General features: G+C 42.4%; 1 protein-coding gene across 6 annotated transcripts in view; it reads right to left on the reverse strand.

Annotated features, from left to right (window-relative positions):
- The window catches only part of MYOF (myoferlin), a 686313-nt gene that overhangs the window by 516931 nt on the left and 155103 nt on the right, over positions 1-14279 (reverse strand). For all 6 annotated transcript variants that reach the window (XM_069239822.1, XM_069239820.1, XM_069239821.1 and 3 more), the window contains exon 4: positions 12158-12266. In XM_069239822.1, coding sequence (XP_069095923.1) covers positions 12158-12266 — 109 coding nt within the window. The remainder of the gene's footprint in view (positions 1-12157; positions 12267-14279) is intronic.

Here is a 14279-nt window from a genome sequence, read left to right on the forward strand (position 1 = left end):
ATCAGGAAAGTAGCCTGAAAAAAGCTATGCATCCAACAGTTTTGCAAAGACGAGAGCAAGTAACACAGACCATCAACTCCGCCCAAGCTTGGCTCGGGCAGGGAAAATGTTGAAGACGGCTGAAGAAATCGGACACAAAAACCCTATGATAGCCCAGATCCATCATCTTGGGACTTGTCTTAGACAAACAAAGCCTTGAGGGTATAGTGAGGGAGGAATGATACCAGCCATAGATGTTGAGGGAGGCATTTCTGACATTTGAGCATCCCCTGGGAGCAACTGACACAACCTTAGTTTAAGTGGTTTAAAGAGGAGCAAGCAGTGGTCTGTCGTCATCCAGGACTTCACACCTCCTGAATATTCTGCCTTGGGCATATGTGGTCTAGATGAATATAGAACACTTCAGTAGGACATTGAGAAGGCCCAGCTTCTTTGTGAGCATAAGACCAACCTGGAGCACCCTCAATTTTGTTTTTACCACAGTTTTGGCATTTTACTTGGAGATAGCCCATATTTCCCAAGTTTTTTGTGTTTTCAACCTCCTTCCAGTTTGTGGTGGAATTGGGTATGAAACCCAGGGTGGTCCCCATTCAAAGGGGGACTCGTCAGGGATGCTCCCTATCACCAATACTCTTCGCCCTGGCGATGGAACCTCTTGCTATACGATTTCGGCAGGAGGAAACCGCGTGGGGCTTGTGGGCCGATGGTAACTGGCACATTACTTCTTTATATGCTGATGACGTACTAATTTATCTACGTGATAGGACTGCTGCCCTAGCCGATTTATTCCTCTTATTAGACCAATTCATCGAGTTGTCCGGCCTCCGAGTGAACTGGAGTAAGTCCTGTATGTTCCCCCTCTGCAAAGAAAGCAACGCTGCATCCTGGACGTCTCCTCAGGACAGACTTCCGTGGGTGGCAGACAGCTTCCGCTATCTGGGTGTACATATATATCACACTACCACTGATTTTGTGGAAGGCAATTATAATATAGTGCTCTCTTCCATTCGTGGGTCCATGCCCTTCTGACTGCGTCTGCCTCTCTCCCCAATGGGTAGAGCGGCTATTGCCAAAATGCTAATACTTCCCCGGTTCTTATATCTCTTCATGGCCCTTCCATTCTTCCCGGGGCGACCTTTTTTCGCAGCAGCACGCAGTTTATTGACCTCTCTCATCTGGGGCTTAGGCCGCAAACGGGTATCCCTCGATATACTACACCACCCAACTCAGGATGGGGGTATGGAGATTCCGGATTTGTGCCGTTATTACGCTGCGGCTCAACTCCACTGGCTTATGACGTGGCTATCAGAGACCCCTTCCATAGAGGGGACCATGATTCGCCAGCTGACAGGTGGCGCGGAGGTACTGCATTGGCTCCTTGACCGTCCTCAACCCGGCATACGCGTGGGCCTGCTCCTTCGCACGGCGAAAGCCACTTGGGTTAAGTTTATTCACAGACGTCGACAGTGATCTCCCTACTCCCCGGAGCTCCCAATCTGGGAACTGCCCCAGATTCATGACCTCCAGCGACTATATAATTTTCACGTGTGGCGCGAGGGAGTGTTGTCTCGCGTCGTTGAGTTGTTTCAAGATGGGAAACTACATACTTTCCAGACACTCAGTACCCTCTATCATCTAGAACCCAGACAATTCCTAGCCTATGCAGCTCTACAGGCTGTAGTTCGACAAATGTGGTGCCTTGGTTCCTTGGAACCTCCAACCCACGCCATACTCCACCATTTATTGACTAGGACGGGGTAAAGTAAAGCAATTACTAATTTATATGCCCTATTGAGAGACACAACTGTAGTTCCCCACTCCCATAGTAGACCTAGATGGGACCAGAGCCTGGGAGTGACCCTCACAGATCCCCAATGGACGATGGCCTTACAACAAGGCAAATACGTATCCCGGAATGCCAGACTGAAATTTACACACTTCAATTACATCCATCAAACTTACCTGTCCCCCCACAGACTGCATCGAATATTTCCGGGAGCTCTCTCGGTATGCCCACGATGCGGCCAAAACAATGCCACCTTCCTACATATGACATGGGAATGCGCTGATGTGTTCCTCACCTGGGCACACGTTGTGTAACATATTTCCGATATTGTAGACGTCCCCATCCCATTAGACCCACTGCTATGCCTCTGATAACTCGCAGATCCAAATTGTCCAAGTATTATTTAAAGTTTGTGGATCTCACCCTTATCCTCTTTAAATGCTTGATTGCTATGAACTGGAAGGCCCGAAACCTCCTGATATATCGCAGTGGCTTCGAGGGGTCCTACACTGGGCTACAATTGAAGCACAAGCACTTGAATATGACAACCGCAAACGTGGGGGCGAAGGTGGGATTCCACTATGGGACACGTATCTAGTGAAAGTAGAAGATAAATTGGCCGCTCCAGCCCCCATCGCTTCACCTTGTGCGGACACCTCATCCAACCCTAGCTAAATTAATCATATGTGTCAGCTCCACGGTCCCGACCCAACAGCAGCTCTCGCGCTCTGAACTCGCTGCCTCCTCACATCATTCCATCCCGACCTTACAATCACTGTATCGCATAATTTGTTTCCCTCTCCCCCCCTCACCCTCTCCGATCGTAATTATTTCACGTCAAACTATTGCACCCCCCTCGATGATGTACCTATCCAAATCGTGCGCCGATGCACCCCCTCTTCACCAAGTAGCTCTCTATTGTTGTTTTCACAGTTTGTTTTTTTTCCTTTAGACCTTATGAGTTCCTGTTGCTCATTATATATTTTTCCTGTCTTGGACTACAGTACACCCCATAATGTATCTATTTATAGAATTGTGTATACTCAATTATTAGCTCATGTAACTCTGACTTTCTCTATTATGTATTAAGTATAAATGTAATACAATGTCTCTCAACATCGGATTCACGCATGATACACCGCCCTACTTACCCCGTACTATCGTTAATGGGTAATGCCTGACTGGAGAAGATATAGGTTTTCCTTCTCCACAACTATAATCTTTATCCGCTGTGCGTGAATATATAACAGCCAGATAACGATATGTAACAGATCACTTACACAGAGATATTTTATATGTATGTTTTATCCAACTTAAAATACCAATAAACAGATTTAACAAAAAAAAAACCCAGGGTGGATCCCGGAAAGCTATACATTTTGGAAACCTAGACAAAATTCTAAATTCAGCAAGGGGTAATTTGTAGATCCTTCAAGATTTTCCCAAGGAAACTAAGTGTTGAATAAAAAAAAAAAAAAAAAAAAAAAAAAAAAAAATTAAAAAAAAGGAAATTAGTAGGGAAAAAAAAACAGGCATTTGCGATAACGTTTTCATTCGTATCTTCTCATCACGGTGGCTGATTTACAAAAGTAAGACACCATTATATATGCTCAACCGTTCTAGTTGCAAGGATCTATTGGGTCTGTAGGTTTTCCAAGAACTCGTCGTACCCAGAAGCAATACCTGAGCTGTCCCTGCAATGGTTTTTCATTGTCTACGTGGTGTAAATCAGTTCATACGGTAAAATATAAATGGTGAAAAATAGGTATCAAGGAAACCTATATATTTCTAAAATGGGCACAAGACATGGAGTTTAGAAGTATGGGGTATTTTCACATCTCTGAGTGTGTGTATACCCATACTAGCATGGGGATTAGAGGGCATTTCTCACAAATGACTTCTTTCTTACACACAGTCTTACATTACGGAGGTGCAAATGCAGAGAAATATAATTGGTAATAACATCTACTATTCTGTGTTCTCCTAAATCTCTCAAATAAAAATGGTACCCACTTGTGTGAGTAGGCTTAGTGCCTGGGGAAGCTCTTCCCCCTGCTCCAGAGGGCCATTTTAGTTCAATTAAATTGTGTACAAGGACAGCTTGGAGTCATCCTTAGCACATGAGGGCCAGTGTGGCAGATGTCTTGGAGCCGTCCTCGGTACTGAACCAGTTAATGATGATCTCATGACTGCCTTGGGCCTCTGACCCATTCGATAGCCATATGATGGGATTTACAGCCTTGTGATTTAGGGAATGCAGATGTGTTTTTCAATCAGCTTTGCCAAAGAGCATACCACATATTGAACAGGAGTGGGGAAAATGTGATAAGCCAAAACACCACACGTCACTCCGTTTGATCCAGACAGGATGAAGCCGTTTGTCTTTACCACTAATGAGACAAGACTGGATGCAGTCAAAAGTGATCCTGAATGTATCGATCCGATCTCCGGTAATTCACTACAGCTTGTGATCCACTGACCCACAGGTTGACAGCAGAACGAAAAGAATTGGAGCAGTAAACCTCGCATTTCTAGAGAGATAGAACAGCTGGTTTTCTCGTGCCTCTGCTGGCCTACCATGCTGCCCTAGGCACCAGCTAGGTTTGTGTAGCTGGGCACGTATCTCAGGTGCAGAGATGTTATCAGAATTCTGTTCCTCAGTAAATGGCAGGCTGAGGCTATTTGGGTTTCTGTAGGAAACATGACAAAGTAAAAAAAGGATAAGTAGCACTGCTAGAGGCTTTACAAGTATTGGGAGGCCCCTGGAGTCACACAGTACAACCAAAAACAAAAACGTGCTTAAGTAACCATGTGTGGCACAGTGAAAGTTAGGACGCAGATGTCTTTATTAGGTGTATATCCAAAGCACAGTGGTGAGCATGGTCTGCATCTGTACTGAGGATCACCATGAACGACTGGCTGCTTGGCTGCGAGTCATCGGTTTGTGGCATCTCCTTGATGCTTTTTGGTGGAGGATACCTCAATTTAAATAGATTAAATATCCATTTTGTTCGGAGGGAATATTTTATTAAATGCATATACATTATTAAAAGGTTTCACATCAAAAACCCTCTTCCACATCAAAATCCCTCTTCCAATTGGTGTGCTGATTTCTTATATTTCAGGATAATTTAAACATGGTCATCAGTAAGATGAACTGTGTCCACCTCTTGCTCAGAGGGATGTTCTACATAGTAGTCTTATTATCGTTAAACAAGGATTAATTTTATTTTTTTAAATGGCCACTTAATACATTGAAAAGTGTTTTAGAAACATCTAATGACCATTACCTTTTTTCTAACTAGGTCAGTCTTAAAGACATTATTAGATTTACGTGAGCTGGACTTTCTTTTATTGTGCTTTACATTTGAAGAGTAGTGTAGCTCATGCGTCTTTTGCTCGCATAATACAAAAGATAGCAATATAGGGTTACTCTGTTAGGAGTTAAGCATTAATAATTGTTTATGTTGCTGTTTATTATTTTAACCTACAGCATAAACAATTATTAAAGGTTTATCAAATTTCAAGCAAACATTATTATAATATTTTTCTAATATTTGTAATCCAGTTGGAGAGTAAAATAAAAAGGCAGAGAAAAGAAACAAAGGCTAAACTTATTGGCTTTGCCAACGCTTGTTTTATTTACAAGCGATTTTGCAAGCACTCACAGCCAATAGGTTACACCTAAGTAAGACTGTTGGCGTTGTCAATGTTTTTTTTAAGTACTGTGCAACATAGATCAAAGTAAATAAAAACAAAGTGCTATGGTGCGGCTAGAAATTACTGTATGACACTGAGGCTATGTGCTGCACATTCGCACAAATGTATAATGATAGGCCATGTGTTCCATATAGGTGAAGTGCTGCATAGGGGGTAGGCATGTTGCTATGTTATTAGAAGACCATACAGGGAGTGCAGAATTATTAGGCAAATGAGTATTTTGACCACATCATCCTCTTTATGCATGTTGTCTTACTCCAAGCTGTATAGGCTCGAAAGCCTACTACCAATTAAGCATATTAGGTGATGTGCATCTCTGTAATGAGAAGGGGTGTGGTCTAATGACATCAACACCCTATATCAGGTGTGCATAATTATTAGGCAACTTCCTTTCCTTTGGCAAAATGGGTCAAAAGAAGGACTTGACAGGCTCCGAAAAGTCAAAAATAGTGAGATATCTTGCAGAGGGATGCAGCACTCTTAAAATTGCAAAGCTTCTGAAGCGTGATCATCGAACAATCAAGCGTTTCATTCAAAATAGTCAACAGGGTCGCAAGAAGCGTGTGGAAAAACCAAGGCGCAAAATAACTGCCCATGAACTGAGAAAAGTCAAGCGTGCAGCTGCCACGATGCCACTTGCCACCAGTTTGGCCATATTTCAGAGCTGCAACATCACTGGAGTGCCCAAAAGCACAAGGTGTGCAATACTCAGAGACATGGCCAAGGTAAGAAAGGCTGAAAGACGACCACCACTGAACAAGACACACAAGCTGAAACGTCAAGACTGGGCCAAGAAATATCTCAAGACTGATTTTTCTAAGGTTTTATGGACTGATGTAATGAGAGTGAGTCTTGATGGGCCAGATGGATGGGCCCATGGCTGGATTGGTAAAGGGCAGAGAGCTCCAGTCCGACTCAGACGCCAGCAAGGTGGAGGTGGAGTACTGGTTTGGGCTGGTATCATCAAAGATGAGCTTGTGGGGCCTTTTCGGGTTGAGGATGGAGTCAAGCTCAACTCCCAGTCCTACTGCCAGTTCCTGGAAGACACCTTCTTCAAGCAGTGGTACAGGAAGAAGTCTGCATCCTTCAAGAAAAACATGATTTTCATGCAGGACAATGCTCCATCACACGCGTCCAAGTACTCCACAGCGTGGCTGGCAAGAAAGGGTATAAAAGAAGGAAATCTAATGACGTGGCCTCCTTGTTCACCTGATCTGAACCCCATTGAGAACCTGTGGTCCATCATCAAATGTGAGATTTACAAGGAGGGAAAACAGTACACCTCTCTGAACAGTGTCTGGGAGGCTGTGGTTGCTGCTGCATGCAATGTTGATGGTGAACAGATCAAAACACTGACAGAATCCATGGATGGCAGGCTTTTGAGTGTCCTTGCAAAGAAAGGTGGCTATATTGGTCACTGATTTGTTTTTGTTTTGTTTTTGAATGTCAGAAATGTATATTTGTGAATGTTGAGATGTTATATTGGTTTCACTGGTAATAATAAATAATTGAAATGGGTATATATTTGTTTTTTGTTAAGTTGCCTAATAATTATGCACAGTAATAGTCACCTGCACACACAGATATCCCCCTAACATAGCTAAAACTAAAAACAAACTAAAAACTACTTCCAAAAATATTCAGCTTTGATATTAATGAGTTTTTTGGGTTCATTGAGAACATGGTTGTTGTTCAATAATAAAATTAATCCTCAAAAATACAATTTGCCTAATAATTCTGCACTCCCTGTATATGTACATTTGATACCAAGCTGGTAGGCATGACCTACTTAAACGTGCAAGCAGCTGCAATCATTGTCAAAGCCAATAGGCTTAGCCTATGCGAAATCTATTAGCTCTGTCAATATTGTTTACATGTTGCACTGTAGCGCGAGCTGCTGGCTTCAAATAAAACAAGATCGCATGAAGCATGTTGCTCTGCTAGGACTTGAGCCTTGGATTCAGTTGGATGAACAGGAAATATCGGTAGAAGCAGAGAGGCCCACATGGCCTTTGCCACCCACCTGACGTTAAGCTTTCCTCACACAAGTTGCCTTTAACGTAGCACACAAGGAAGCCCTCCCCTTGCCATTCCCCCTTAAAAAGAAAACAATAAAAAACACACCCTCCCCATTCATCCAGGCACTCAGGTGGTTGTCTAACAAGCCACAAGCTAACACTTCAAACTGAAAGAAAATAAAACTTCAGTGTTCACTTCTTGCGATGATGGGGTTCGGGGGTGGTTTGGCTAAGTGCACCATCCTTAACAGCATAATCACTAGAATTATGCTGCAATGGAAGAACCGATTGTGCAGCAGTGTTGACTAAATTATGAGGTATGAAATGTGAAGTAATGCAGCATATTATGTGATCGTGTTAGTTCACCATTTTGTCACCAGTGCTAGGTAACTTCCTCAGGATCATAGAGAAATGCTACTGGCTAATTAAATAAAAATTAATAGCATCTGAAATGGTGCTCCGATTGTACAAGCTTAGGCCTCAGACCGGAATCAGGATATCATGAAAACTTTCAATAAATATGTATAATGCGTTCCCGCACGCAATAACACCGCAGCTAAAGTCGGATCATGTACAAAGCAACCAAGTCATAAAAAAGTCTTCCGAACTTCAAATGCCAGCTTTAAAATATATTTCATTAACAGAATCCTTTCGTGTGAAACGTTGGTTTGCCAATTTCTGAAAATACAGACATTTCATGCTGAAATACATAAGTTTCATTTTACATAGCTTAATACCTCCAAAATGCTTGTAATTATTACCAAGATGGCACGTTTGCTACTGTCACGCATTTACAAATTCTGCTTTTCATGTCCATTTATTACAAGCAAATACAAGAGATCAATCACAATGATGAGGGGAAACTGATGTCAGGGAAAGAAGAACAAAGAAAATGAGGGAGAAAGAACAACAACAAAAAAAAGAAAAACAAGGCTGGGAACGCTACACAATCCCTTAAAACCAGTCCGGTCCACAATCACAAGTGCTGGGCAGCAGCAAGGTGGGGAACGCTGCACGACACCCTAGGTCCACTCTAGTCCTCCAACACAAGGGCTGGGAAGCGGCAAGGCAGGGGAGAATGTTGCACACAGTAAACCCAACGAGACAGCTCAAGGGGTCATCGTAGTGGCTGGGCACTGAGGGTGGAACAGTGGCTGTTGTGAAAAAAAAAAAAAAAAAATAGTACCTGGCGAATGAGTACTTAGTGGAAGGACACACTTAGCAGCCAATGTGAGTGACCGGAAGGAGCAAAAGCGGGAACTGGAAGATCAGGAAGTAAATGCAGATGATGATGTGCACGACGTGCTGGCCAATGAGAAGCAAGTAAAATCGAGCAGCAATGGATTGGACTAATAGTAAGTTCAGGTAAGTATTGGGCAGGTTCAAACCTTTAAATATTTTTTTTTAAACACAGATTTTGCAAGCACTGCACAAGCGCTGCGCAGGCGAAAATTAAAAAACGTAGTATTGAAGGACAAGTGAAAAATCTAAAGAATCAAATCCATTTATTCAAAATAAAATACTTGCATTTGGGATGAAATGCTTTCCTCAGGAAAATTCACCAGCGATTGCAGTAGTTGCTGCTACGGCTGTTATTTCAAGTGGAGACAAATCATCTAGTGACATTATGATCGGCATTGCTGTGTGAGGCCAGAACTCGGAGATCAGTGCAACCATAAGGACATATCTGCACTCTGCACACTTAATATCTCTGAAAGCCAAAAGGCCGCTATGGGTTCTAGGCCCTTGACTTCTGTCAAAATGAACAGATGATGAATGGAATGCTGAACAATGCAAACAAAGATCTGGGTTTAATCCATCGGTTTTTTGCTCACCATGCCAGTTTAGACCCAGTCATATGCAAATCAGTCATGACTCTGTTCCTCATGGAAACAGTCCAGCTCCAACTACCAAGCCAAGTCCTCCCTGGACCAGAAACAAGCATCCTGGAACTGGGTTCAGGGTATCACCCTTCATCAGCCAGGCTAGCTTGATTCCAGTAGCATAGTGAGCCCCGGACCCATGTTTGGGCATACACGGTACACTTAGGGTGATGGATTAAACCCAGATTTTTGACAGAGGGTGAATGTTTGATTTGCTCTGCATTCGGTCCATCATCTGTTGTTTTTGCATATGATTTATTTGAAGCACTATCCTGCTCTCTAGCTTAGCAAGGCTGTTCATGTTTACTCCCCTTCATCCACAATGAGATCATCAGTAGTAAAATATGGTTGATAATCTCCTTGGAAAAGGAGTGTGGGGAAAATGAAAGAGGATGGAAAGTGAAAAATGCCATCAGTCCTATATTGTAAATGGCAGGAGGTCATGTCAAATTGTATAGCTGATCATTTGAACTGTTGGTAAAATGTCTGATTGTAGGACAGCCTGCTGGCCAATGCTCCATTTCGCTACCAAGCTCTATTAGGGCCTCAGAGGTTTCAGTGGATGATGAGACCTATCTGGCACACCTCCACAGTTTAAGGATATTTCATGATGGGCCCCTTAAAACTACCTGTAAAGCCAATTAATGCTTAGTCAATTAATTTGAAGTATGTACTGTAAATAGCACAATGTGGTCCTATTTTTCACTGTTTCACGAAGGATTGACTCCCCAGTCTCTCCGGGAAATGTCATTGTCAACAGGTAGCTCCTGAAGTTTTAGTTTATATCTGGGATGTAAACTCAATTTCCTATTGGCGTTATTGCAATATTCTTTGAGAAATGTCTATTTGGCCCAATTGGCTCAAATATTTCCTGGGGCTAAGGGGTGCGTTGAAGAGGTAGTAACTTCCCAAAAACTACTAAAACCTACTAGGCTATGTTGGGTTAGATCAGTGGTTCTTAACCTATGGTCGTGGACAACTGGGGTTTCACACAGCCTACTCAAGGGGCTTATGAAAATTAAATATTAACAGACGAGTAAAGTGTATGTAAAGGAAGAAGCAACATTTTAAGCTGAAAAGTTTAAAACATCCTGTTAATGTGAAGGTGTGTGAACCTGGAGGCTAAAAATGTAGCTAGTATCCTCAGACAGAGTTGTGGTAGCGGTGCAGTGCAAGTGCATCAAGCAGAATAGACTGTGGATGACAAGTGGCCCAAACTGAATTTAGAAAAGCTCTAACCTCATTAAAATTGTATTTTTTAAAATAATGGTTTGGGAATTAAATTAAATATTCCACCATGGTATTTGTTTGAAGAATGCTTGTTTCTGTATTTTTATGTATTGTTTTACATTTCAATCATTGAAAAGTCACGACTTCCAGTAGTGACTTAGTAGTGGGTCCTCAAATTCCATTAATGATTCACTGGGGGTCCCTGGGTCCTAGTAATGATTAAGTGTCTGTGTGGGGGGGCAGTCACAGATCATTCCGCTTGCTCACCCAGTACAATTCAAGATACGGTTCAAAGTGTGGGTATTTTCCTTGTCTGGCATCTCCCTTGCACAGCAATCAGCCATGGAATCTCCCATCATGCACACAGGAAAGGCACAATGCACCAAACAATAATGCAAGCACACGAGAGGCGTGGCCTAAGCAGCAGCTGTGAAATCGTCCCTTGAAAATAATGACAACGAGTAAACAGAACAGAAGTGCTGTGCACTGCATTTGCAGCCAAATTCCTCAATGGATCACACAAGTTTGAGTTCCCATAGAGGCAATATCTTATGTAATGCAGGAACAGGCCAAGAAATGATGGATGCAAGAACAAGTAAAGAAACTACAGTGCTTTTAGCAGAGCAATGTTTGTTCAAGAAGTTGCTGTAATGTGAGAGGTTGCCACTCTCGTAATGTTAACACGGGGACCCCGATTACATTCAAGTCATAAATCTCGGCAGTGGATGGTGTAATTAGCATGTGCAGAAATTGCACCCAATTCCAAGTCTGACACCTCTGAACAGGGAAAGATTATAAATTGCATTTTCATTAACCAATCTCAGTGTGTGTAAACCGTTACTTTGCAATATTTGCCGAAGTTTTTATCTGCTGGAAATTATTGGGAACAATTTCAGATCAAGTTGTAATTCCATTTGAGGCACAAACGCGAGCTTCCACTAAAAATGAATTAATATCCCATTTGTAATCACGGGTGAAAATTAAAAAATACTTTGAGCAATATTGATCAAACTACTCACTTATTAAATAAATAAGGCACGCCCTCCTCCAATGTGCATACTTGAATATCTGACACCCCCCACTACTTTCTGACACTACAAGTCTGCTCAGCCTATAGGTAGGTGCCTCATCACCTCAGGTAACTACTCCAGGGCTTGCAACATCCTAAGCGTGCACAGGTGAGCAAACGTCATACCCTATGAAGTACAGCAATGCATGGATCCTTGACATTTGTTGGCTTACACTCTTGAAACAGATCACATACAAGCAAAGTGAAATAAACCAAACAGAAATGTCATATGCAGAAAGTAAAAACAATGGAGATAAAATAGGTGGAAATAAAAGCAAAGGGGATAGCATACATCTAAATATCCAGGACAAGGAAGTGTTGACGGGGTAAACAAAGAAAGGGTGGGGGGGTAGTTGAAGGTGCTGAAGAGGTAGTTCAATAGACTTGCTGCTGGCTCTGAGTGATCCAACACCAAATCTGTAAAAAACATAAAACAAATGGAGATTCTTACCCCACATGGTTGTCCTTTGTCGTTCAGAAGGGCCACCCCTTTGTAAGGAAGAGATCTACTCTGGCCACCTAAGAGTTCCTTAAGATAGACTATGGCTGTCCCAATTAATCTGAAAAAGAGTAGTAAAGCCATTACAAAACAAAAAATGACAGCACAGCTTTCTTAAAATGGCACGTGCATGCAGTTTCTCCCGAAACAATAGCGATTGAGGTGTTGGGACCTTGAAATCAGTTTTTGTCACCACAACCCATAGAGCCCAGAGGGTCCTGTGTGATGTCCCAATGGCTCTCAAGTTATGAAGGAGTCTCACCTTCTCCTATCACATATAATGGGGGGCGTGGGTTTTGTTAACCAAGGTTATATCATTAAAAGCTTACTACATTATAATTAATGCGAGGGGAGCACATCAGGCAGTTAGGACTGACAAACATACCACACAAGAACTCCTGGGCTCTGAAAACTGCAATCCATGAGCATACATCTTAACGAAAGCCAAATTTAAATCTTCCCTGGGCTCTTCATAAATAAAAAATCTGGCAGAAAGGCATGCCCTTGAAAAGTGCCTAAAATTCAATAGAAAATCTTTGGGGCACAAACATAGGTTTTCACGGATGTAGTAATCTGGAACATCAGAAGGAAACATTCTAAATGAAGAATAGTAGGCATGGAGTTCAGCTCTTGGAAAGCTCAATGTTCTTGCCTGGTAATAGGAAAGGAAGAAATGACCAACTGGCCAATGGAGGCAGATATTAGCTTAGGTGTCAGTTCATGTCTGAGAAAGGGGTTTTTTACTATTCAAAGGATAGCATCACAGTAGGCCTGGTGAACAATGCAGGGAGTTTTGAAGGAAATTTAGTTAGAGCAAGGAGCGCAGACCATATGAAAAATAGTCCCATTAAATTCAGGGGGACTCTGGCTAGGACAGTCTGGAAGCATTGAAATTGGGAATACTGAATTACAGCACACTTCCACAAGGCCACAAGGAAATGGAGGTTTATGCAGCAGAAAACTGATGGATTAAAAGTCAGAAGTGAAAAAAAAAATCTTTAGAGCTGCTTGAAATGGTAATAACATAACTTTACCAGATTTAATTGCAAAGTTTCCGGAGTTTAACTGGGATACGCCAGTGTGTAACCCACTGAGAAGTTGTTCAGTACTGTCCAGCATTGAACAAGACTTTCCTACATTATGTGGTTTTAGTTTAGGTGGTTGGCTAACATCTACTACGTGAGGACAATCAGAGAACCTTAATAAATGGACAAGCAAAATTGTTCCCGAGACTGAGAAAAAGCTGGGGCCATTAACATAGATAGAACTGTACCCCATGTTAATTATCAGTAGAGCCAGCAGTCTGGAATCAGCCCTGACGGACATATGTATGAAGTAGTTCAACAGACATCTAATTTGGCACCGAGTATGGCAAGGCAACGAATCCAGCCCAGGAAACTGTCCAGTACCGGTTTTCGGTAAGGGCTTGTGCGGTTGCTTTCCATTTTATCTGTACTGTATGACTGATGGTTGCTTGGAAGTCAGATTCTGTGCTTTGATTGGCCCTGCTATGATAACAGGGGAGAGGCTATGCCAAGGCTGTGTCTTGGACTTACAAAGAGACTAGGATCGAGATATGTGAAAGGATACTTGGCTCCTTCCCTTCCTAGTGCAGAAGGAGCAGAGCAGCAGGCAGCCATCCTAAGGACTTCAGGAGATGCCATGACAGGAGGTAGACTGATGGCGGGTCACTGAATGCTGGACAGAAGCAGGAATACCGAGGGTATAAGAAGGGAAAAGAGAATGCAGAACATCAAGCATGCATACACACCGAGAAGTGGTACCAAGCGCTTGCACTCTAAATGTGCTTGTGCTAGGGTAAGAGTATTACACTAACAGTAAACTAACCCTATCACTTAATAGGGCTTAGGATCTAAAAACAGGTTGATATTTTTGCTTGTAGATAGGGTCAATATTTCGTCAGCCTATATTTTTAACTGTACTTTTTTCAGTCCATTTTTTTCTATTTTTTCAAATGAAACTAAAGCATCTTCTACAGCATGGACAGTCTAAAACAACATTTTCATTGACCACTGTATGAGGTGGTGCAGTGACACTGAAATCTGAGCGGGGT

Source organism: Pleurodeles waltl, chromosome 6, assembly GCF_031143425.1.
Source record: "Pleurodeles waltl isolate 20211129_DDA chromosome 6, aPleWal1.hap1.20221129, whole genome shotgun sequence".
NCBI classification, from domain to species: domain Eukaryota; kingdom Metazoa; phylum Chordata; class Amphibia; order Caudata; family Salamandridae; genus Pleurodeles; species Pleurodeles waltl.